Below are 26,878 nucleotides of genomic sequence, written 5' to 3' on the forward strand. Positions count from 1 at the left end.
CTCACTGCACCCTACCAGGATTTGACCTCACAACTGCTACTTCATGTACTAATTGGTGTTGTACAACGGAGCCATTCTCACAAAATTGTAGAAAATTAGTGAGGAATACTATAAAATAAAATTATTGTGTGTATGTTATTTGTATGTGCACCATTTTTCTAGCCAATATGACCCAAAACGTTTCCTCGGAGTTCGGATGCTCCTCCATAGAGCACGTTGCATCCCCGTTTCCAACGCGGCATGGCGGCTTTCTATTTTGGTTACATTTCATCATGGGGGGGGGGGGGGGGGGGCGAGCATCTTTAGCTTGTGTGTTCTTTTTTTTTATGCTATCAAAGTCGATGGTTTGCCAAGGCATAAAAAACTGTTTTAGGGGTTTCGATGAGCTACAGTTTAAATAATTTTGCTCACATCTGGTCCGTAAAAACTTTGTTGAAGTGAAAATATGCCCCCAAAGTAATTCATTTTGGTGGGAATTTCGATGAATTGTGTTCTATGGAACATTGACGGGGAAAGAAACAAATTTCGTTGTGGCAAAAATTTCGTTGAAGTGGACTTTGTTGTGCCAGGATTTGGCTAGAAGCAGACAAGTAGCAATTTTTTCCGTGTTATAATGTGACGCAACCATCTTTGTATTATCAGTGGTTGAGTACAAGTGACAGAATTATAATGAGGCCACAACAAACTGGCAGAGGGCAGCTGTTACGTCATTGGGTTAGTACTAGGATGTCCTAGTAGAGTGCCAAATAATGTCCTACATTTACCTCAATTTCTGTATAACTAAAGCTCTCTTCTGGATAATATTGACGCCTCAGACATTCTAAAACATTAATGCACTTAAACCTCGATATAACGAACTTCAATATAACGAAATTCTCTATATAACAAAGTATTTAGCTTTTCATAACCTCTTGCCCATAGAAGACCATGTATCTAGAACTTCAATATAATCAAGTGTGTTTGTATGCGATTTCAATATAAAGAAATTTTACTGCCCCTGCAAAGGAATGCCGAGGCAATAAATTGAAACTTCCGCAGACACAGATGGTCAGATGATTGAATTACAAGCAGCACTTGCAAACGCACCTCTCAAATCGTGTGCCGTGCGACAGGAGCGACTGCCGAAGTGAAGCCACATCATGTCCCATATAAAGTCCAAGTGCGATAAGACCTTATGACACTTGGACTTTCCCTTTGCTCGTGCGGGAAGGTGTCAGATTCCCGCGCGAGCAAAGGGAAAGAGAGGGAGGGGAGTGAGTTCGTGGCAACGCAATCAAGCGCATGCGAGGGGGTAAGTTGGCATGCATATCGATTTCTGGTGTGCGTCTGGGCTGTGGCTGTGCATGGCTGTAAGCACAGCTGAGCGCATATGCAACTGTGCATGCTGTTTTAGAGGCAATCTGCTGCATGTGCAAAGAGTGGACGTGCCAAGACGGCGTGGCACCGTAAGCTGTCTTTCCGCATCTTTAGTTATTAGAGGTTGCATATATCGAGCTTTGGTGACTCGGAGCGACAGGCAGATGAAGCATTCGCTCCCCATTACCGGCACTTTTCCTGATCACGTCTTCCCAGTGTGGGTGACGCTGCAGCCGCAAGGACGGAGTACACGCGAAAGCATGGCTGGCTTCGCTTGATTCCTAGCGCCGATGTGACATTCGTTGCAGACTCCCAAATTTATCAAAATGAATTGTTTTTTCATTCAAGTTTGCTTTTTTTCAGATGCCCAATAATTCAGAAATTTCCGCAGCCCCTTTCCGCGTAAGAGAGATCTATCGGCGACTTTACTTATTTGCATAAAAGGTTGAATTTCAATACAATGAAATTTTGATATAACACAACAAATTGCCAATCTTACCGACTTCGTTATATCGAGGTTTAACTGTATATCTTTTCAGCGTGGCTTAATAGTTGTCTTTAGTATCCCATTACATGCAGGTTCACTGGAGCGGGTAGTGCTGCTATGGGTATATGCGTCTGAATAATTGAGGGGGTCCAAAAAATCTGGCTCTAAAAATCAGTCAGTGACTGTATTTGTATTTTGTTTTAAATAAATACTGGCCTAAGCTGGATACAAATAAAACATTGTAAACTAGTAGCGCCAATATGAGTGCAAAGTGCAAAGGAAAACCATAAGATTTATACATCATAAGTACAGGCGCAGCAACTCACCCACTCATCTAGCTGCATCTTGTCTAAAAACGCTATCAGAGAGAGCAAAAGAAGCACACTTAATGTATTTGTTTCAGTTACTTCATAACAACTCTAAAATATCTGCATCAAAATATATTGTTTTCTGAATCTTGAGCTACACGTCAAATCATCAAAATAAACTAACTGAATATTCATACAACAATGAAACCTTTAAACATCCTTTTTTTCCGCTAGCTATACGAGAATGGAATTAACTGCGCCCATCCATCACGAATATCAAAACACTTTCTGAATTCACTAGTACAATTAAAGGTACTAAAGGAATGAGTTATCCGAACCACATGCTATGCCGCTCCTCCCCCAGAATCATTGTTGTTTACTTCTTCGGGGAACTGTTGTTATTGTTTATTTATTTCTCTTATTTATTATTTTATTATATTTTGCAGTTCTATCGCCTATTTCTTCTGTTTTACAATATTGCAGAATGCATTGCAATCCATTTCCTATATTTAAGTAACCACTCTTTCGTGTTTTTGTTACTATAACCCCTTCCCCTTTTTTCCTATATTTATTATACTCATTTTAATTGCATATTTGCCTATTTGTAGCACTTTCCTATTTTTGTATTGACCTTTTGCATTGTCCTCTTGCTGTGCACTTGGTTGAGAGCAAAAGTATTGAAAATAAATAAATAAATACGCAAGCTAAAAAATTTGGGCATTTTATGACGAAATTATGAAAGTTGGCACCTATGATTACGGTTACCATCCAGAAGACTAACAAGTGCCGATGTTACCTCGGCGCTAGGGCAAGTCATAGAAGTCCGCTTCTCTAGTCGCGATGGAGTGGTATAAAGCTGCAATGCCAAAACTGGTTAAGGTCTGGTATCTCGCAAGAGTACCAAACAATGCGGGTTTTTGAGCTAAGTGAATCTCAGGCTCATATCAGCCACCACCTTGCGCAATCTAGTGCACTGCTGCGCGCTCAGCCTGCAAAGGGCACCGAGCACCACACGACAAGAAGCACGGCATCGCCCTATTTTGACGAGGACACCCAACAGTGCACAATGCTCGGACCCGAGGAGAGGCTCAAGGGCGAAAATACGAAGAGTGCCACTAGCCGATTGCATAGCCGCGGCTTCCCGCGGCTATACTTTTGAGATGACCAATGGACGTGCTCATGAGAGCTAGGGCAATTGCGTCATCTAGGGCTTCTGATAAGTGCAGCTCTATGTTGCGCGATGATGCACAAGCCCTAGGCGCCACTCTTTGGCATGGCGTTCGGAGAAGGAGCAACGCTCAGTACTCGCCGCAGGTGTAAGGCAGCATAGACTAGCATGAGTCCGAACGATGCGCAGAACAAAGCAGCCAGCAGATAAGAGGAAAAACGTGTACACACCCGAGGCTGTCCCAGAGAGGCATGCCCTCATGCCGGCTCTGCCGATAGTGTCGGTTGCGTCGCTGCGACCAATGTCGCCAGCAGCGCGACTTTTCGTCACCGAAAACTGGTCCATAAAAAAATGCACCTCCAAAACCGTCCCGGGTGAAAAGGGAGAGGCGCAGGGACAACAGAATAGGTGAACGGCCGCACAGAAGTGGCAGGGTGCGCCCCAATGCCCGCAAACTCGGGATGAAAATTTGATAATAAGACCAGTGAAGAAAGTTGATGACGCCACTGTGCTGAGGTGGGACAAGGAAGAATACATTATATACACACGCAGGTGTTGTAAAAGAAAAATGCGTGAGCTTACGACCATCTGTCACCACTGTCACATCAACCTGCTTCCACAGGAGGAAATGTGAGAATCATGGCTACAGGTAGCACAAACGACAAGGACAAAGACAAATAACCACACAGGATGGGCGTTGAACTTCGACTAGATTTTGCTAGCAAAAAATGCCCGTTAAGATTTCTCTAAACAAGCTTTTTCCCCAAATAAAATGTACAGTCGAGCCCGGTTATATCGAACTCGCCAAAAAATGACTATCAGTTCAATATAGAGCATAATTCGATATAAGTCTGCTAAATAATTGGATGTCATAAAAATGCATACTATTTATAAATCACTTTATTGATGAAACTAGCTAAGTTTCACATGTAATAGTGCTGCATTTTCTTCTGCTTGGGCAATTTCGCTGCCTGCAATGCACGCAGTTCTCCACATTGTCTAAGGAGTCGGAGCAGCTGAGGCCGCAACCTTCTGCATTCGCGCAGAAGCACCGGTCTAGTGCAGGCGCACCAATAACTTCGGAGGATGTGGGCAAAGGACCGTCGTTGCTTTCTTCATTGTGCCCGCTTTCACTTGTGCTCGGTATGATGTCGGCAATGTAGCCTTCGTTTTCGGGCTCTCCCGTGGTCGCGACACCATCATTTATTTGCCCTCACAAACTCGTCCACCGTTGATTCCTCAACAGCTTCCAGAAATTCTGACAGCTCGCTCCAAACTTCGGCAACACCGGCAATGGCTTCGTCGCATTCATCAGAATTTACAGTCATCCCCGAGCCTGCATTAGCCAGCACAGCTGAAGCAGTTTTGGATGAACCACTCGTACACGGCTGTGCGTACACGTCAGGCGCCACGAGCACCGGATCGAGAGTTCGGCCACTTTAACTCTAATCTCCCCCTTATTCTTCAAGATCTTGCTGAGAGTGTTCCTCGGAATCTTGCACGCTGCGGGGACACATCCGACTTCTCACCACGTTCGACCCAATTTAAGATTTCAAGCTTCACGACGAAAGGCGAATTCTGCCGCTTCATCACGGCAACACTGCGGGAGTAAGCCCACAAGGTGCACTCACAATGGACCAGAAAAGCAGCGAGACAACTCGCACTTTCGCCATCTTGCACGACGAGGGCACAAGAGCCTCTGATTGGCTGTCTGAGCAAGTGCTGTGGGCGGGCCAGGGTCATTTTTTGTAGGGGGGTGTCGACGGCTCGTCTGAGGCAGCACGGTCACGGTAGGGAGAGCGGTTAAACGGAGCTGCACCGCCAGGTTTACCCGCGGCCGCGAGGGAAAGCCAACTTCTGGGTGCACTTTCCCACTGCTTGGCGTTCTATATATCGGGAGTCGCTGCTATTTTTGTTCGATGTAAGTGTAATTTTTGCTATATATACTCCTTGTAACTATACCATGTCCAGAAATTGTTCGATATTGGGGGCGAGGACTTACGGAGTCGCCATCTGTCGGAAGCGCCTCCCTTGTGTAGTGTGAGGGATCACACGGCGTGCTCCTCATAGGTGTCGCTTACGGCGCTCAATAAGAACACCACAGAGCAGCCCTCCTGGACACTTCTGTAAGTACTCTCAAAAGGAAGTTTTTGATTGTCGATATAATAATCTTCAGCAAACTGAAAGCACAGAATCATTTACACACAATAGCTCTTTAGAGAATACGTACAGTGAAAGCCACTGCATGCGGTCGCTGTGATGGAGTCTCCCGAACCAGCTTCTTGCGTGAAAGGTAGGCAAATGCTGAGGGTAAACTATGTGAAATATGTTCTTATAGTGGGCTGTCTGTATAACCAAATGGGGCATAAGAGAAGGAAGCCTCAATGCAACGATCGCACGGTTCTGCAGCGACCGACTGTGCATCTGCATGCATGTCCGCGCACAATGTTTTGCTTTCGCTGTGAGTGCGTTTTCGCACCACACCGTGAACTTTAGGCCCCAGCATATGAACATTTGACAGTACACTAGCAATAATTGTTGCTTCGACGCTATCAGAGCTGTTAAAATATAATTTCATTATAGAGACTTCGACGCTTACGGCGACTGTGATGTGCCGTTGCGACGATTCAATCTTTTTTTTTTTTGTCTGCTGAATTCTTGGACATTTCAATGTTATTTCTAAAGTTGCATCGCACTGTATGTTTATTGGTATTTTCAGCGTGCGATTTCCCTCTGCTTCTTTTTTGTAATCCAGTGCATTAGTTCATAACACAAACATGACCATATACCATGCTTTTTTTTAATGTGCGTCTTACCACTACCTTTCCGTTCCAGTGAACATGCCAGTATCTAGCATAAACAAGTTCATAGACCAAACCATCATGACATTAGCTGGGCAGTGGGTGCGGGCGAGCGTCTCAGTGCACGTGTCTCAGTGTTTTCTGCTACTCACCAAACATTGCGCAGTCCCAGTGCCATTGCAGAAATCTTTCTCGCGGCTGTGTTTGCTGCATACCTAAGTTGTAGCTGATGGCTGTCTGCCGGTTCTAAGTTTCGCTAGCCAAGCTTCATGCAGCTCCTTGTCCTGCGGCTACGTGTGAATAAGGCTGACACCGGGCTCCGTTGCGTACGCCCGGCACTGCGGCACCAAGCAGTAGCCTACCATGCTGCACGCTTCCAAAGGCAGCCACTACCTATTACAGTGCTTTCAAATGTTGTCAAGCAGACACCCAAGGAGGGAAAGCCTCACCACTTAATCAGAACCGCAGCGCAAGTGGAACTTTAAACTTTCGTTTTCAGCTCGCTTCGGCGCTTCCGAAGCAGCCAACGCGGCTGCTGTGTTCACGTGATCCCTCATGCCACGTCACGCCGACAGTGGCGCCAGTTTTTGCAGTGGTGGAGCTCGCCCCCAATATAGAATAATTCAATGTAAACAGGTTCAATATAGTTGGGTTCGACTGTAGTTGAAGTTCAGCAGTTGCCCTGTTCTTTGTCCCGGTCGTCTGCACTGCCCATATCAATCAACACCAACTCACTTAAATTTCCATTATTTTGAGAATCACTCTCTGCTCGCATCAAGGGCCCATACCCTGCCTACGCAAAATGTCACTGAATACTGCGTGCCTCTGACACACTCACCTGGGGAGCCAAATAGCCGTTCCTGAGCAGTGCGCGAAAACCGGGGAGGTTTGCTGCCGCGGTCCACCTGAGGCGGCTCCGGCAGCACCCGGGCCAGCTTGCCGCCACCGCCACCACCGCCGCCAGGGGGAGAGTACATGCCTGTGCGCACACAGTGAGCAACACAATGAGCTTCACTGCTGCCGGCCACAGTGCTCATTTCTAGGTCCCTCTTAGGTTACTTAGGTCTTAGGTTAGCAGAAATTCGAACCATTCAAGCACCAAAGTTATTGCAAAGTACAACTTACAATAAAAAAAAAAAATGCCCGTGACAGTTGCTCACTGAACCTCTGCCCACCTCTAATAATTTCTGTAATTGGACCGATTTTGAAGCCCAACTATGGGCAGCCCAAAGGGCACGCAACGTGGCAAAGAGGCTAGGTCTTTCTGTCCTGATGTGGGAGCGGCCCGCTATGTGGTAGTGCGCGTCTCGATGGACCTCAATAAAGTTTTTCCATCCATTGTTATGTATTATAGATTAAAAATAACTGCAAATCTACAAGTTATGTAGTGGCAAATGTTTGCATGCCAAGTTGCTCCAGCCAAATTTCACAATACCAGTGCTAACTGCGCCACCTGCACCATCTTGAAGGATGCCAGAATGGAGGGCTGAGCACCAAGGCATGGCTGCTATGCAATCATACGGTTATTTTTGCCAAGCGCTCTCATGCAATGCGTGCATGCATGGCACAGCACGTGCTGACAAGGTGGCTGAGGCATGGCCCCTTAGCAAATAACTAAATGGATATTATAAGATAGGGCTAGTGATTAAAATAAAGCACAAAAAAATTATGTGTTTGATTATGACGTCATGACTATTTATTATGCATCCCAAGTACTCAGTCTAACCATAAGCCTGACTGTCCTGCCAGACTATAGCCGTGCAGTAATGCAGTATGAATGTGCCTCTTTGCACATGAGGCATGGTCACAGTCACTTCGGACAGCTGTGCCAGGGAAAGTGCACATTGTAGAGCCAAAATGCTCGTTAAATACCAGCAATGCCTTACTGTTATAAGCAACTTTATGAACTACCCACCGTGGCTGCTTAATGGCTCTGGTGTTTGTTACACTGCTAAACACAAGGTCATGGGATCAAATCCGGGCCACCATGGCCGCATTTCAACGGGGGCAAAATGCAAGAACACCTGTGTAATGTGCATTGGGTGCACGTCAGAAACCCTCAGGTGGTCAAAATTAATCCAGAGTCCTCTACTACGGCGTGCCTCATAATAAGATGGTGGTTTTGGCACGTGGAACCCTAGAATGTAATTTTCTTGTTACTCTGCAAACTACTTTTTTTGTGTGCATTTATACCTTGTTTATATGAAAACTCGCTATCCACACAATGGAAACAGCAATGCCTATAGATGGCCACATTCTTTAAATTCGTTAATATGCAAATCATCACTATGAACAGAATTGTGCACCCTGTGTTTTGAAAATAGGATAGGCTATAATGCGCACGTCCTGTCCTTTTTCTACTTCTGTTGTCTGGGTGTCTTAGAGCAGTAGCCCCAGTATTACAAGACAGTATAATGAAGAGGTGATCCATTTGCATGGATGGAAAGCATGTAGATCTGGTATGCATGCCACGGACCGATTAGCCTTATTGGTGCCGAGTATGCTTGCTAGAGTACAGCAAATTCAATTTCTAAGTAACACATTAGCAGGCTTTAAATTCATATGCTGTATATAATGGTGATATGTCGCTGAACATCTTACAAATGTTGAAATCTAAGAATTAAACAAAAATTCAGACATGATAATTAATAGTTTTAATCGCTATAACTAGCATTCCTCAGGCAACATGGCTTCTTCATTGCTGCCAGTGTCCCTTAAAGGAGCCCTGAACCACTTATTATCAGTCAAGAAATGCATTTGAAGTTTAAGTAGATTATTTTAGAAATACTTTGCTGTGAAACTTACTTCAGTGCGTTCTGCAGAAGTAGAGTTATAAGCAATCAAACACACCCTTCACAGTGCTCCGCTCCTTTTTCAATGACTTGCACTGCAAAGGCTACAGCGTAGTGGAGCGCGCCCACAACACTCCACCTACTGAACGTCACCATGGCGTGCAGTTCAAATTTTATTTTTGATGTTGTCGTAAATGCAACTATTTCCGATGTTTGCGCCTACGACGCACCAAACACGGTTGTCTTCAGCGAGCCAATGTGCACTCAGCCAGCAGGCTCATTGCAGCAACCCCGCAGCACCTACGGTATCTATGCTGCATACCAGACCACAGCTACATGAAACTGTGGTGTGTATGTGCAGTGTTTGCTTTGTGCATAACAGGGCTTGAGTGTGAGCTTACGCACACGTGCTTAAGTCTGGCCGTGTTATGTGGTACGGAAAGGCTTTGTCCTGCACTCTTCAAGAACAGCAGATGCTCCGGAAGTATCAAGTACAATGCCATTTTGAAAACATCGCACGACAACTTAGTTTGCTTCTGTGATTGGCTAGTGGAGTAACACGACTTCATGCGGTTTGTGTGCCTTGGTTGCCAACTGCTGTTTTTTAAAGTTTTAAGTTGTATCCTACTATAGCTTCCACAGTGCTGCAACCAGATTGTGAGATGGAGTATAGTCATGATGCCCAAAGAGGTCCAGCCAATGACCATAGCGTTAAGTGTGTAGGAATACAAAAAAAAAAAAAAAATGTTGGGGGTATTTCAGGAAGTTTAAAGAAAGAGCGCAGGCTGTCTTTTGAATGGGAACGTAGGCTGCAAGCACTATAGTCGGATACAACTCAAGTCTGCAGTGAAGCCCCGCCCACGCTCTCATAACTGCCAGCCACTGTTCCTTTGCGAGGCTGCAAATAGTTTGTATATTTTCCTGGTTGCCTAAATAAGGCGGTAACCAAAAAAATAAAATTATAAGCACATAATTTTGTATGTTTTCACTCATCTATTATTGGGGAACAGTGAAAGCCTAATTATTTATTGAACTGAAATAAAACGCTTGCTTCGCTGCAACCATTGATTGCCAAGTTTCACTTCACTTGGCTGTGAAGTTTCATGAATAAAACGGGGTCAGCAGTGAAATGAATTGTACCGCGGACTTTTGAAGAATAAAATGCTGAGACTCCACACACTTTATCCGTGTCTGTTGTACACCTCATCGCTTACGCCGATAAAAAGACTCTTCAAGAACAGCAGATGCTCCGGAGGGATAAAGTACGACGCCATTTTAAGATGATCGCATGACGACGATTTTGTCTGCTTCCGTGATTGGCTGGTGGAGTAACAACCGTGCGCCTTGGTCACCAACTGCTGTTTGGTGATGATGCATATAGTAGTGTTTTGTGGTGCAAGGGCCGAATATGACCAACGAGCGCCAGGCCAATGGTAATGAGTTCAAAATGAAGCGATAAATTATAAGCAATGGGTATGACAGGGCTGTACAGGGGCCTAAAAGATGGTCGCTGTAAAGTGCGTAAGAGCTACATATAATAAAAGTATGACAATTACTACGAAGGGTGCGAAGGATGCGAAAAGTACATTTTGAAAGAATTGCAATGTGCTAAAATTGGTCACATGCTAAAAATACCAAAAAGCACTATTGCCGTAATAGAGACCTCAAAGCACAAAAACCTGAAGGCGTGTGCTATACAAGGACTACTATCACAACTGCACCCCCTAGAGAGAGGATGCACTACGACACTATGGGGCTATTAACATGCAAGGCCACATTGTTCAAGAAACGTAGGACAGCTTTGGTGGTAAAAAGAGGTTCTTTACCAAGAAACATACCAGGATGGAGAGGGAGACAATAATGGTATGCTAAAGGGAAATGTTTCCTTCTTTCTCTTTCAGCTTCCCGACACTCTATGAGGTCATGGAGGACGGTGAGCCTCCCATCACATGTACCACAGGTTGGAGGTTCATTGCTAGTAAGTAGAAAATTGTGAGCACCATATGTGCATCCTATTCTGAGATGACAGAATAGAACATCAGTTTGTCTTGTTTTTGTAGTGGAGGGTCAGAAACCTAACTATGGTTTAATCAAGTGGAACTTATTATTTGTTTCATTGCCCACTTGCATTGCCAGTGGCTTCGCAGTTTTGTTCGCAAAAAAGGCATGAGATCTGTGGTAGGAATAGCAGCAGTGGGATTAGCAGCTTGGAGATATAATTGATGTGGCCATTTGGTCTGCCAGCACATTAACCTCAATGCATCTATAACCAGGAATCCAGCATATTATCGCACGTCTATGAGATGAATAAATATTGCACAAGAAAGAGTAACGCTCAATGAAAACATGATTTTTGTGTTTTCTTAAGGACATTAGTGCTTTTATAACACTTAACAAGTCCGTGAATATTATTGCTTTGTCTAGTTTAAATTTTTTTATGTGTTCAACTACAGACAGTACTGCATAGGCTTCTGCAGTAAAGATGCTTGTACGGGGGTTCAGTACACCTGCTTCAGAGAAAGAGGGACCAGCAGCCACGTAAGACACGCCAACATGCAATTTTAATGCATCGGTTTAGAATTCAAAACAACGGTACTTCGATTGGAGTTCATGGAAATGCACTCGAATTTCGAGCTCTGGTGTGTATTTTGTAACTCTTAGAAAAGATATATCACATTCTATCACCTGCAACTCCCAAGGCGGTAGCTGCTTCACTGGAGGTGTTAAGCAGTGTTCGAAGAGTGGGACATCCATTTCCATGCTAAACTCCCTCACACGGAGTGAAAAAATGTTGTCTCACAGAGGGTCGATTATGGAAAGTGCAGTGCATGTTGAATCGTTAATAGTTTCAGGACACGGATGTTCAAGATTAGAGTGCACTTTAAGGAAACATGTAAAGCTGATGTATGATCTCTGCAGATGGAGTGGCCACTCATTCAATTCTACGTATAAGCTTTCAATGGGGCTAGCTCTGAAGGCGCCTGGGGCCAGGCGGATACCCAGATGGTGGGCGGGATCAAGCATCTTTAGTGCGCTCGGGACGGCAGAGTGTATACCACGGCACCATAGTCTAATCGTGATTTAGTGAGGCTCTTGTAAATATTCATTATACACTTCCTGTCGCTAACCCATGTTGTGTGAGATAGCATTTTCAGTAAGTTCATTGTTTCTAGACACCTTGCTTTGAGATATTTTATGTGTGGGATAAAAGTAAGCTTAGAGTCAAGTATTATACCTAGAAATTTGTGCTCTTTGTTGACAGGTATTTGTTGTCTACACAGTTCCATGCACGGGTCTGGAACCCTGCCTCTCTTTCTTGTAAAGAGAACAGAAGAACTTTTGTGGGGGTTGACTTTAAACCCATTTTATTTATTTATTTATTTATTTGAACCTAAAGGGTCCCTGGCGGGACATTACATGAGGGCCACTTACCCGTAATCGTTGGCCCACTTACCCCTGTAATCAGAAATGCAACTTAACTCGAAGCCCATGCTTGACTTGATTTAAATGACGCCTCGCGTTAACGTGCCCAAAGATGCTCACTGTGTTTCCTTCGGCGCGTTAACGATAGGCATCGCTTAGATTAAGTCAAGCATGGGCTTCAACTTAAGCTGCATTTCTGAATACGAGGGTTAGACACCTTGTTCAAGCCCTGCTGTACTTGTCTCTCGCAGACTGCAAGGTTACAGAATATGAAGCCTATTTGAATGTCATCCACGGAGAACAATAAAAAATGGCTGGTGGAAATGAAGCACGAAGTGCAGTCATCTTAACTATAAAGAGTGTACAGCTGAGCACGCCTCCCTGAGGTACACCAGTTTCCTGTAAAATGTATGTGACAATATGTTGCCGATTTTAACGCGGAAAGTACGATTGGACAAATGGCTTTCTATTAGTATTAGCATATTGCCATGGATGTCCATTCCTGACAAGTCTCTCAAGATTCCGTAGCGCTACGTTGTGTCGTATGCCTTCTCCATAACGAGGAATATGAATAAGAACAACTATTTGTGCACAAATGCTTCCGGAATATTTCCTTCAATGCGCACAAGGGGATCGGTTGTGGATCGCCTTTCTCTGGAGCACTTCTCTGAAGCTGATAGGGATCAAGCATTTGGTTTAGTTCAGGGAAACATATAAGTTGCCGATTAATAATTTTCTCAAATAGCTTACAAAGGTAACTTGTGAGAGCTATTGGGCGGTAACTTGCTGCCGTCGAAGGATCCTTGCCTTGCTTCAAAATGGGGACCATATTTGCTTCTTTCCATGCGGGTGGAAAATATCCGGCAACCCAAATAGTGTTGAAAAGTGCAAGTAGTGTCAGTTGTGTATCAGTGTGTATGTTCTTAATCATGTCATACATTATTCTATCAGGTCCCGGTGCAGAGCTCTTGCATGCGATCAAGGCAGCTCTCAGCTCAGCAATACTGAAAGGATGGCTATATAGTGCATTTTGTGGGGCTTTACGCTCAAAACCCTTATGTTCTGCTATTTGCCTGTACTTGATGAAGGATTGTGAGTAGTGGATTAAGCTTGACCCACGCTCAAAGTGCTCCCCTAGGGAGTCTGCCTGACCAGAGGCAACGGATTTATTTGCTGCCCTTTTAGCCTTCTTAGGCCATTCCAAACTTTCGCCTCCTGTGTGTATGAAGCTACACCTGAAAGAAACCTCGGCCAGCTTTCTCCCTTCACCTGACATTGTATCTGCCTTTCCTGTGATTTTATGTGTTTAAAGTCAATGAGATTTTCAGTGTTCAGAGATCTACACAATATGCCCGTGCTTTATCCTGCCTTTTTCGCACATCTCCACAGTTTTCATTCCACCAGGGAACACGTCTTTTAAGTGAACCATCATTCGTTTGCAGGATAAGCTTTTCAGCAGCGTGAATAATAAAAGCGGTAAAATATGCTACAGCATCATATATACTAGAATTGTTATAAAATCGGGTGATAAATTAGTTGGTTGTTTGAAATGCTCCCATTCAGCTGATGCTACTTTCCATTGAGGATTATTGGGAGGGTTATCATGCCGCGCTAATAAGTTTAATCCTTTCAGGGACAATGACCTAAATATACGGCGCCGCGAACAAGTTTTAAATGGTCGTTGCCGTAAATATCTGTATGTTTACAAAGCGCACCAATTTCCTAACTTTTTCTTTTCTGTCATGCGCTGCCACTATGTGGGAATACAAGGAATTTTTTTCGTGAGCCTCCCTCTCTTGATTTTCGTTGCATGGTTTGTTTTAGAGCTAGTTTGCTCCCACGTGTCTATATGCTACCGCTCACGCATATATATAGCGGGTGGCAGTTTGGGTTTTGTTCCGTAGGCGGTTTCGGCTTCTTGCGCTTGCAAGACTGATGGCTATCTTGTTACTACAGTCGACTCCCGTTAATACAAAGTTCACGGGGACCGCAAGAAACTTCGAATTAAACGAACTTCCAATTAAGCACAAAACACAAAAAACAGCACTTTATTTGTGGCGAAATCGAGTATTTTCTCTAAGAAAAATAGTCGGTCATCTTGCTTTGCTTCTTCTTGCCGAATCGCGCTGCTGAAAGCAAGTTCTGCAGGCTGTAGATGTGGCGGAACGCTTCTTCCGCGTTACCTTCAGTGGCAAAGAAGCGCTCCGCGAGAGCAAGGCCCGCAGCTACATCGGCAGCCTTAGGTTGCGGCTCGCCTTCAACGTCATCGTCGCTTTCCTGGGTCGCTTCCTGGGGCCGAATAATCTCTACAATTTCACTATCCGTCAGCGCACCGCACGTTTCGACCGCCTTGTCTACGGCTACGTAATCTTCAAAATTGACGTCCCCGAGAGAATCACCAAAATCAGTGCCGTCAAGCTCGCTTGTTGACGCTTCCTCCGCTGAAATTTCAGAGGCATCCTCCGAAGAAGCTGCCACAAAACCACAAGCCCTGAGGCAGTTTGCGATTGTTTCTTGCTTCACACGATCCCATGCTCGCGCCAACATGTGGATGGCACTAAGCAGGCTCACCTCGTACTTTGTGGAGCTATCCATACACAAAATCATGCGCTCGAGGAGGTGCCACCTGTACAGGACTTTAACATTCTTGATGATGCCTTGGTCTATTGGCTGCAAAACAGCCGTTGTGTTTGCAGGCAAAAATGCGAGGCGTATTGCACTCAAGGCTGGCACATTCACGTGAGCACTGCAGCGATCGACAAGGAACAACACCTTGCGGTTCGAATCAGCAAACTTGCGGTCCAATTTGCTTATCCAGCTCTTCAAGATTTCGGCCGTCATTCACGCTTTTTTGTTCGCCTCATAGTCCACAGGCAGCGTCTTCACGCCTTTAAAACATCTCGGCTTCGCGGCTTTCCTGATCACAAGTAACCGACATCGTTCCGTGCCAGTCATGTTTGCCGCGATCAGCACCGACACTCTCTCCTTGCTGCGTTTGCCCCCAGCACAGTCGTCATCCTTGAATGTCAGGGTCTTCTCTGGTAGAAGCCAATAGAAGAGTGCAGTCTCATCTGCATTGAAGATGTCTTCCGGTCTGTATTTGGCGAGATGTTCACGCAGCTTTCCGTTCTTCCACGTGGCGCATGTTTCCTGGTTAACGGACGCCTTTTCACCACACACGCTCTTGAAAACCAGGTCATGGCGATCTTTAAAGCGCGTCAGCCATCCATCTGACGAAACGAAGTCATCGATCCCCAACATTGCTGCAAGCGTTCGGGCTTTCATCGCAACGATGTCTCCGCTGAGAGGAAGTTTGTTGCTCCTGGCCTCCCTAATCCAAACCAGCAGAGCCTTCTCCAACTCTGGGTAAGCGCCGGTGTGCATTCGCTTCCGAGAAGTCTTGAACTTGTCGTTCTCAAATGTATCCATTATTGTGCGCTTGTTCTTGATGCAGTTTGAGAGCGTGTTTGGCTTGATCCCGTACTTCCGCGCTATGTCTTGTTTGGCGGCACCTCCCTTCTCAACTTCCTTCAAAACCTCGACTTTCGTTGCCAGGTTGAGCGTGCAATAAGAGCCACGGTTTGCCATGGCTATAAACTGCGGCGACTAGGTACAGTCAATTCCGAATCACCCGTGGAACAACCTAGCCTACGAGCTACCCGCACAAAGGCCCTCGACCAACACACGCCTCGAGCACTCCGTGGCCTCGCCTCGACATACGCTGCGCACGCTGCAAGACTAATCTCGCACAATCTCGCCACTGCCAGTATGCAGCGCTGCGTGCACCTATGGCACCCGCGTTGCCTCCGCGATCAGCTCCGGCCACACGCGGCAGCTGCGCGTCCCGCCGGAGTTCATCGCGGAGGCCACGGCAGCCGTAGCAATGAATAATCGCGCCGCTCCAAGAAGGATGGCGTTGCGGGCGGCTGCGGTGGCGATGATGCCAACGCGGAGCAGGGAACTGTTGCAACACTTGAAAGATTGCACATTCTACCAAAGAATGACGGTCACCTCGAGGATCCCGGCTGAAAATTACCTTCCAATTAAACAATATTACTGGATGAGGACTTCGAATTATCGAGCGATTTATTCTATAGGATTACATGCAAAACTGACGGGACTAGCACTTCACTTCTAATTAACCGAAAATTCCAATTAAGCGGCTTCGAATTATTGGGAGTCAACTAATCGCTTAAAGGGCGGTCGCTTGTTTCTCACTCATTTAGTGCTCACAGGGGTGCGCATAAGAAGGATGTCGCCGTGCATGCTTTCTGTTGCTTCTTCTTCTTTTTTTGAGGCTTGCGCAAACTAATTGCCTCTGCTTGGCGATAAGATGAAGATTAGTGGAAGTTTTCACACGTTTTGCTTTTTTGACGGGCACGCAACCACAAAGTTTTGAGTGAGTGCACCTGTGCAGTTTGATTACCCTATGGATCTACATATTGTGGCCATTTATAAGCTCTTCTTTGTCATCTGTACATAATCATCATCATGTGGGGTTCATATAAGGTTCTTCTTCATCATCGCTTGTGGGGCTGGCTCTCGAGTGTGATCCGTGCTGTGGGCGTGATCGGTTTGCCACATCTTCGACTCGGAATAAACATAGTGACAACTGCTACGTCACAAGTGGTGGAGTGTGCTTTTCAGTCCTCCGTCCTCTGACTCCCCGCTCAACCTCCTGGAGGTTCGATCGGGTCGCCGATTGTGCCAGCTATCCGCCAGCATGTCGCAGGACAAGCCAACAGGCACTTCTACTTCCACCATCTCGGCCTCGGCTACCCCAGCCTCTCCGTATTGGGTTGTCAGTGGGCACCAGCGTGATCCCCATCTGTTTGCTGGACTTCGCGGTGAAGACGTCGCGGATTGGCTGGACGACTACGACCGAGCGAGTTCGGCTAACCGTTGGGACGATGCGTCCAAGCTACGTCACGTCACCTTTTATCTGACCGGAGTAGCGAAGACATGGTTTTTCAACCATGAGGTTGATTTCACGAACTGGGACGCTTTCAAACAGCAGCTCCGCCAAATCTTCGGCACACCGGCTGTTTGTTCCGCCCTCGCAAAAAAGACGCTCGACACTCGCAAGCAACAAACCAGTGAATCTTATATGTCGTACATCGAGGATGTGCTTGCTCTTTGTCGACGCATGAACACGGCTATGACCGAATCAGACAGGGTTCGCCACATCCTCAAAGGCATCGGAGCTATTGCTTTCAATGCTTTAGCCATCCAAAACCCCGCTACCGTCACTGATATCGTCGCTACTTGCCAGTGCCTTGACGAACTCGAATCAGTACGGTTGCAGCCAGACACCACTGCGAACACTACTGCCGACGACCCTACTTTACGAGCAATGATACGCGCAATAATTCGAGAAGAGCTCCAGTATCTTGGCTTAGCCGCAGTGCCTATGCCTTCTCATGCCTCCGATACCAATCTGCGAGACGTTATCAAGGAGGAATAGGCGTCCATGGCTGGTGCAGCGTACATGGACCCTCTAACCCCTAGGGCCCCATCCACGTACGCACAAGTAGCCGCAGCTACTCCAGTCATCGTTCCACCGATGCCTCCAAAACCAACACCGGCCCCCATCACGTCCATGACTACCAGCGCACCTACCCAAACCAGCTATCTGCAGTGGCATCCTCCTTGTCCCATCTGCTACTACTGCGGCTATCATGGCCACATAGCACGTTTTTGCCGCAAGCGCCAGCAAGACGAGCGTCGCGGATATGACATATACGAACGGGATGACTTTTTGCCCGGAGCTACTTTCCAACGTCTAGGAAGCTTCCATGACCAACGCCATCCTTATGGTCCATTGCGCGGACGCTCTCCATTGCCTAATGTAGCATCCGAGACGGCTCAGACGTACCGTCCTGCGAGACGCCGCTCGCCGTCACCCCTTCGCCGCTCTACGTCCCCACTTCAACCTGCTTCTCAATTCGCCGAGCGTCGTCCGGAAAATTAGATTATGCAGCTTTTGGAGGAAAAGCTGCATCGAACGACAGGACAGAAATTCCTCCATCGCGTCCGTGCAATGTGATATTGGTTGTAATAGAAGGTGTACAAGTAGAAGCTTTAATAGACACTGGTGCTAGTGTTTCAGTCATTCACTGTGAATTGTGTTCATGACTTCAGAAAGTTACGACCCCCTATGATGGACCTACGCTACTCGCTGCTCAAGGGGCTGCCATTCGACCTATCGCCATGTGTACTGCTCGTATTTCCATCGATGGACTTCTGCATTACGTACAATTTGCAGCGCTAAGTTCATGTGCCCAGCAGCTCATATTGGGATGGGATTTTCTTTCCACGGCCTCCACCACATGCTGTGGGCAACGCGTTCTCCACATGACCGACACAACCTATTCACTTCGTGCAGATGACGCACCACTTCACTTTCTTGCTGCAGAAGATACCGCGCTACCTCCTTGCCATCAAAACATTGTGACTATCACGTCTGATGTGATTGACTACGGCATCGTGCTCGTATTATCATCTGCATGCTGTCTTGCAAGAGGGATTGCCTTTGCATCAGGGCTGGTTAGGTTTGATCATGGCTCTGCACTTTTCTATGCTACAAACCCGAGATCCGAAAAAATTCTCATCCCTAAAGACACTACATTGGCTTCCACCACCGAATCAGAGTCTATATCTGTTGTTTCCTTTAAACCAGCTTCCTCTGAAGTTCCTTGTACCGGAGACGGGCCGCATCTCCTTCAGTTCTTGCAGCTGCCATCAGTTCCGACCTGACACCTTCGCAGTCACAATTGCTTGCTTTGCTCCAAAAACATGAAGCTTCGTTTGATGCGCATTCAGCTTCGTTGGGAAAGACTTCGATTACGACGCATCGGATAGAGGCAGATGGTACATCCATCGTGCGCCGTAGACCACATCGCGTATCGCTAGCTGAGAGGAAAGTCATTGACGAGAACATCACCGACATGCTCCAACCGAACATAATACGCCCTTCTGCTAGCCCTTGGTCTTCCCCCATTGTTTTGGTCTGGAAAAAAGACGGCTCTGTTCGATTTTGTGTCGACTACCGAGCACTTAACAAGATCACACGCAAGGATGTATACCCTATGCCGCGTATAGACGATGCCTTGGATTCCCTGCAGGGTGCCGAGTACTTCTCCAGCATCGATCTGCGTTCCGGCTACTGGCAGATACCTATGCACGAGGACAATAAAGAGAAAACAGCGTTTTCAACACCAGATGGGCTCTACGAGTTTAATTTCATGCCATTCGGCCTCTGCAATGCACCCGCAATGTTCGAGTGCATGATTGACACCGTTCTTCGTGGCCTGAAGTGGAAGACTTGCCTGTGCTATCTGGACGATATTGTTGTTTTCTCGTCAACCTTCTCTCAGCCCCTGCAACATCTGGATGAAGTTCTCACATGCCTTGCCAACGCTGGACTTCAGCTAAACACCAAGAAATGCCATTTTGTAAGCAAGACGATCAAGATACTAGGTCACATTGTGAGCAAAGATGGCATTCGTCCTGATCCTGACAAGGTTATGGCAGTTCGGCACTTCCCTCGTCCCGAAAAGACCAAAGATTTGCGCAGTTTCCTAGGCCTCGCCTCCTATTTTCGCCGATTCAAACGAGGCTTCGCCTCAATAGCGTCACTTCCGCACAAATTACTGGGTTCTAATGTTCCCTTTGTGTGGTCTCCCAAATGTGAATTTGCGTTCGCCCATCTGAAGTGCGCTCTCACATCTGAACCAGTACTACGCCATTTTGATGAAGCTGCTCCTACCCTCCTGCATACGGGTGCTAGTGGTCACGGCATTGGTGGCATTCTCCTACAGCGAGACGACACTTTAGGGGAGAGGGTCGTCGCATACACAAGTCGCGTTCTGACAAACGCCGAAAAGAATTACACCATCACAGAGCAGGAATGCCTAGCTATTGTTTGGTCTGTACAGAAGTTTCGACCTTATCTTCACGGCCGCCATTTCACCATCGTTACAGACCATCATGCATTATGCTGGCTTTCAACGCTGAAGAACTTGTCTGGACGGCTTGGTCGGTGGATCCTTCGTCTACAAGAATACGACTTTACTATTACCTACAAGTGCGGAAAAAAACACCAGGTTGCAGACGTGCTTTCTCGCTGTCCGCTTCCTACGACACCATGCAATGGACCTCCAACTACCATATGTGACAAGCTTTCGCACGACCCCTCTTCACATACTTTCTTGTTGGCCACTGTAGACGAGATGACTAAACATGACAACAGATTCTTCCAATCTAATCAATTTGCGGACTCTTACTGTCGGCGCATCATAGACCACCTTCAAGGAGCTTCGCGCCCGCCTAACGCCCACCTTCGTCGACAGCTGACGCAATTTAAGATTGACAACCGCGTCCTGTACCGCCATGTCTATCACCCTGACGGTCAACGCTGGGTTCCTGTCCTGCCACACTCATGTCCTGCAGGCTTCTCACGATGACATGACTGCTGGTCACCTTGGTTTTCAGAAAACCTATGACCGCATCAAAGGTCACTTCTACTGGCCTGGATTGTCCGCCAGTGTAGCGAGGTATGTCGCTTCCTGCGCCCTATGTCAGCGTCGAAAGCTCCCTACATCAGCTCCAAGCGGACAACTGCAACCGGTTCCTTGTCCGTCGCAACCATTTGAAATCGTTGGCATTGACCTGTATGGTCCTCTTCCTGTGACTCTCACCGGTAAACGATGGATTGTGACAGCCGTTGATCACTTGACACGCTACGCCGAAACAACTTGTGTGAGTTCTGCCTCAGCCTCTGAAGTTGCTTCATTCATACTTCAATCTTTAATACTGCGCCACGGTGCTCCTCGTGTCCTCTAGAGCGACCGTGGAAAAGCATTCCTCTCGCAACCGGAACCACCCACAAGACTACCTCCAATTACCATCCGCAAACTAACGGCCTCACAGAGCGATTTCATCGCACGCTGCCAGACATGCTAGCCATGTACATCAAACCGGATAACAGAAACTGGGATGCAATTTTGCCATTCGTGACTTTTGCGTATAATACCGCCGTTCAACGCACGACCGGTTACCCGCAATTCTACTTCGTCTATGGTCGTTCGCCCAGTTCCTGTCTTGACGTCTCTTTCTTCGTGCCAACTGTCAATCAATGTCCATCCTCCTGTGAAGAATATGTGTCCCGTATTCTGCGTTGTCACCAGCTCGCCCGCATCAACACCGAAGCACGGCAACAGGACCACAAGCAGCATTATGACGACTCTCATTGCGTCGTGTGCTTCCGCCGTGGCGACGAAGTGCTACTCCGGAGACCAGTTCGTACTCCTGGCTTGTGTGACAAGCTTCAACTTCGGTTCATCGGCCCCTACAAAGTCTTGGAGCAGACTTCTCCGGTTAACTATCGCGTGGTACCAGTTATTGTTCCAAATGACCGCCGCTGCCGCACCGCTGAGGTTGTCCACATTTCCCGTATGAAGCCTTTCACGAGGCATTTGCCACCCCTTTGAATTGCGGCCAGGATGGCTGCTCTCACACGAGGGGACATTAGTGTGGCCATTTATAAGCTATTCTTTGTCATTTGTACATGATCATCATCATGTGGGGTTCATATGGGGTTCTTCTTCATCATCGCTTGTGGGGCTGGCTCTCGAGTGTGATCCGTGGTGTGGGCATGATCGGTTCGCCGCATCTTCGACTCGGAATAATTGTAGTGACAACTGCTACGTCACAATATTAGTGTAAGACCAGGGACATTTTATTTTTGTGAAATTTTCAAAGCCTTGAACTATGTGTATAATAATGCATCAAATGTTTTATTCTTATAAGTTTATTTCCTTTTTATTGTTGTTTTCATGAATGAAGAGTACATATATACAAACGCAAAATATTTTTTTCTCCCTTTACGGTCACCCTAGAAAAATTACGGTAAATTTTTTTCAAAATAGGTCCCTAGGAAGAATTGGAATCTGCAATTAAAAATAAATTGACCCTGGGCAGTCGCATATGGCGAGAAAAATTGACCCTCAAAGGGTTAAGGTTAGAGGAAAGTGGTCAGTTCCAAAAAGATTGTTGATGACATTTCATTCCACATCAGGCAGAAGAGAAGCAGTACCAATTGCTAAGTCTATCGATAAATATAAGTTGTGTTGTATATTGTAATAGGTCAGCTCCTTCTCACTAAATAGGCAAGCACCAGATGTCAGAAGAAATGTTCTATCAGCTGTGGGGATGCGCATAGCCCCCGTCTCCGTGCAGCTTCGCCGCGCACGCGGCGGTCGGAGTGGTTGAAGCGCAGTGCGAGAGATGGCGCGAGTGTTGCGCTGCGGCGGGGTTACCTGGGCGCAAGGGAGAACACGCTGGCTCTTGGGCGGCGGACCAGCGAACGCGGTGGACGTCCCGCTAGTGCGCCGATCCATGCTTCTGCGAGACCGTCTCGCGTGGCCGCCTTCGAGCGCACCACCGTTCGCGTGACCGTGCGCGCGAACGACCAGGCGTTGGGATCCAGCATGGGGCGAACATATTTGCTCGCTATCCGGTCGCGGTGAGTCGGACTTCTAGATTTGTCGCGCGCCCATCGGCATGATTTGTGGATAGCCACTCGGCTAGCAGGCATTGATCTATGAAAGGTGCAATAAATGCCCTTGTGATTGTTCGTACTACTGTGTTGTCGTTCCTTTGTCCCAAGAGCGTGGAGGAGAACCCCATACAGCCAACCTGTCGCGTCACAACGGAAATCTCCCCACGGGGTGTTGTAGGCATTAAAATCACCCACGAGTATGTAGGGTTCCGGAAGCTGATTTACGAGGTTATAGAAATCTGTTTTTTGGAGGCGATAGTTTGGATGTACGCATGTATATGGAAGCAAACAGTAACGAACTTATTAAAAAGAACTCGCCGCACCGACACTGCCTCAAGCGGTGTCTGTAAGGCTACATGATGACAAGCTACAGACTTGTTTGAAATGAAAGCTATACCACCACACAACACATTAGCCTCGTCACGGTCTTTTCTGAAAATAGCATAGTGACGAAAACAGTTTATTTGTGTGCATTTCAGATGAGTCTCTTGACCACAAAGCAGCTTTGAATTATGTTTATGTAGGAGTTCCTTAACGTCATCGAGATTGTGAAGAAGACCCCGAACATTCCGATATAGTATTTGTGTGTCGATAGTGAAAGTGTTCTGTGATGTGTTCAAGAGAGGAAAGCCCACAGGATCCTTTCTGGGCCCTGTGATGCAGGGTTTGTCTTTTTTGGCGTGCTCCTGAGAGCTGTGCTGAGCCTTCGGCGTCTGAGATGCTGATACACTTGATTTATCCATCGCCTCCGCCAAGGCGCTGGATGCCCGCTCGCGGTGCACACTCGCCGGTGTTTCGGGCTTCTCTGTGCGGACAGAGGCCCTAGAAGTCCTACAGCCTGCAGGTCCGGTGGCCTGTTGGCACTTCTTGCTGGGTGGCGGAACAGTACTAGCTGATCCCGCAGTGGGGGCAAGTGGAGCTACCACTGGTCCACTTTGCGTGGTCCTAACAGCCGCCGAGAACCATTGTGGCACTGCCACCTGCTGTGTGCCACGTCGGAGAAAGAAGGCCCCACAAATGATAGGTGTTTTCGTGCTTCTTTGAAGGAAATGTTTTACTTTACTTTGAGTGTGATTTCTTTTTCTTTCTTCCATGAGGGAGAGGGGCAAGAGTATGCTGGGTGTTCACCATCACAGTTTGCACAGTGAGGTGGATCGTTGTAATTATCAGCAGAGTGCTCATGCGTTGCACACTTTGAAGAAGTGGTACGGCCCCTGCAGCTCCGAGAGCCGTGACCGAATCTTTGGCACTTAAAACAGTGTGGAGGGTTTGGAATATACGGTCTTACATTTATATTGATGTAACATCTTTCAAGGTGCCCTGGGAACATGCTCATACGAAAGGCAAGTATGAGATGTTTTGTCAGAATTTCCTTGTTGTCTCGTTGGATCTTAATTCACTGCACATTCGTGACATGTTGCTCTTTCCAGCCTTCCAGGAGCTCTGTCTCAGTCAGTTCCAGCAGGTCCTGATCTAATACTACTCCTCGTGTACTTTTCATTGAACTAAGAGGGCTTACAGAAATTTAGGTGTCACCAAATGAGATGAGTTTTGGCAGATTTTAATACTGAGCTTTATCATGGACTTCAAGGAGAATGTCCCCACTGGCCATTTTCGTGACTTTGTATCCACCACCTATAGTGTCCATCCGGCATTTCATGACAACAAAAGGTGATACTGTTCTTACGGTCTTGTCAGGGGATTCACTGTGAATCACGTGGAAATGTGGGAAAATTTTTGTGCACTTAATAAAAAAGTCGATGGATTCACTGGTGCACCCTCTTTTTGCGAGCGGGCAATCAGGGAGCTTGGGGAAAGAGGAAGCCATACAAATTGGAGTGGTTTCGGCAGTGGTGCCAGCCGCCAACCGTGGAGCCCAACATGGGGACGTAAAAGGCCTTGTAGATACAGTGAAATCTCGTTACAACGAACATCGCAGGACCGTCGAATTTAATTCATTAATTTGAATTATCGTAGTACTGAAAAACCTATATTTTCATGTCATTAATGCAACACAACAAAGAAAATTACATACCTTTGCAGCAGATGCGCGTGTTCATATGTAACTAATAAATGAGAATGCTGGGCACAGTTTAACTACAATTTATTGCTTGAAGAAGTCTGTAATCTTTTTCTGGCAAGCAGACAGCAAGCGCTGCAGGACGAACGCCTCCACATCCTCAACCTTCCTCTGAATGTCATCGGGGACATCTTTACAGCGCCCGAGCAATGATCGCGTCTTTTCTAGAAAAACTAAAACATCCGAGCTGGAAACAGTCTCCTCCTCTTCGTGTGTTGATCCAGTGTTGGCATTGTCTTCATCCCAACTGCAATCTTTTTGCTCACCCAGTTTATTCAGGATTTCTTCATTGGTGAGCTCTGTGGATGTAGCCGCCGTGCTATCACGGTCAATGTAATCATCGAAGGTCACCGTGGCGTCAACGGGGAGCTTCTCGGTAAGCTCATTCCACAGTCCTGGGTTGAGCTCCTCTGTGTCCTTGCAGTCTTGTGGCGTAGGTCAAGCCTTCAAAAGGCCAGCCTTTCGCCAGCAGTTGCTGATAGTGCTTGCCTTCATGTTCCACCACGACCCTGTAAGCATTTCTGCAGCTTGACGGCGGTTTACCTGTGTGGGCAGCTTCAGTCGAATATTGATCAGGAGGTGCTGCACAAGACGCTTCCGAAATTCGGCCTTCACACATCTGATGATGCCCTGGTTTAAAGGTTGGAGCAAAGAAGTACAATTCGGGGGCACAAATTCAAGTTGCACATTGCTCAATTGCATGTTCACGATATGCGCCGAGCAACTGTCAACGATGAGGAGAATTTTTCTGTCTTTCTTCTTCATTGTGTCGTCGAGCTGCCGCAGCCACTGAGTGAGCAATTGTCACATCATCCGTGCATTTTTGTCGGCTCGGTAGTCGCAAGGCAACGAGACGTTTTTCAAGCAGCGTGGCTTAGCATACTTACCAACAACTAGTGGCTTGAGTTTTTATGTGCCCATGGAGTTGCAGCAGAACAGAACCAATATGGGGAGACATGATTTCTTTCCGCCCTTGCACCTGTCACCTTTGAAGTTAATTGTTTTATCAGGCAACAATTGATAAAAGAATGCCGTTTCATCGCTGTTGAAAACATCACCTGGAGAGAAAAACTCAATGATCTCTTGAAAATGCTCGTTCCGCCAGGCAACCGAACTCTCGGCATCTGCTGCCTTTTCTTCGCCACACCCAACCTACCATGTGATGCCATTTCTTCGCTGGAAGCGGTAAAGCCATCCGTCACTTGCATCGAAAGCGGAGAGGTCCAAGGCGGTCGCGAACTGTAGCACCTTCTCTTGAAGAATCGGTCGTGACAAGGGCACATTGTTTAGTCTGCCATCCTTAAACCACGTGAGGACGGCTTCGTTAACGTTCTGATAGTTGCCAAGCTGCAAGCGTTTTTTTGAGGGAGCCAGCTATGAATCTCGATGCAATTTCATAATCTTTTCCCGATCCTTGAGCATCATTGCGATTGTTGACGGAGGAATATCATGCTCCCTGCACAGGTTGACTTGCTTTCTTCCAGCATTTAGCTGCATCAAAATGTCCACTTTTCCTTTGAGCGAAAACTGGCGTCGCTTCTTTTTAATGCGGGGGCCAGGAGAACTCATTGTCAGCAAAGCGAACGCACAACACAATCACACCACCGATAACTTCGCAGCTCTTGCCGATCGCTATCAACGTGGTAACGCTAGGCCTACAACGTAGTGGGAGAGTCCGAACATAACCATTCGCGACGCGCACACTGATGCCAATGCTGCTGGGGCTGTACCCGTTGAAATGGGTTCCCCAACGCATGGCTGCTGCTGCTGCTGCTGCGGATGACGATGATAGGTGTAGGCCTCAGGGATTCAGTACCGAAACTTCGGCGGAACTTCGCAATAACGAAGTGACTTCGTGATTATGGGATTAAATTACGTACGTTATTCTGAAATATTCGGTAA

General features: G+C 46.9%; 1 protein-coding gene across 3 annotated transcripts in view; it reads right to left on the reverse strand.

Annotated features, from left to right (window-relative positions):
• The window catches only part of pyd (zonula occludens-like protein polychaetoid), a 468,585-nt gene that overhangs the window by 99,222 nt on the left and 342,485 nt on the right, over positions 1 to 26,878 (reverse strand). For all 3 annotated transcript variants that reach the window (XM_075693885.1, XM_075693886.1, XM_075693884.1), the window contains exon 17: positions 6,959 to 7,099. In XM_075693885.1, the coding sequence (XP_075550000.1) occupies positions 6,959 to 7,099 (141 nt within the window). The remainder of the gene's footprint in view (positions 1 to 6,958; positions 7,100 to 26,878) is intronic.

Source organism: Dermacentor variabilis, chromosome 5 (genome assembly GCF_050947875.1).
Source record: "Dermacentor variabilis isolate Ectoservices chromosome 5, ASM5094787v1, whole genome shotgun sequence".
Taxonomy (NCBI): Eukaryota; Metazoa; Arthropoda; class Arachnida; order Ixodida; family Ixodidae; genus Dermacentor; species Dermacentor variabilis.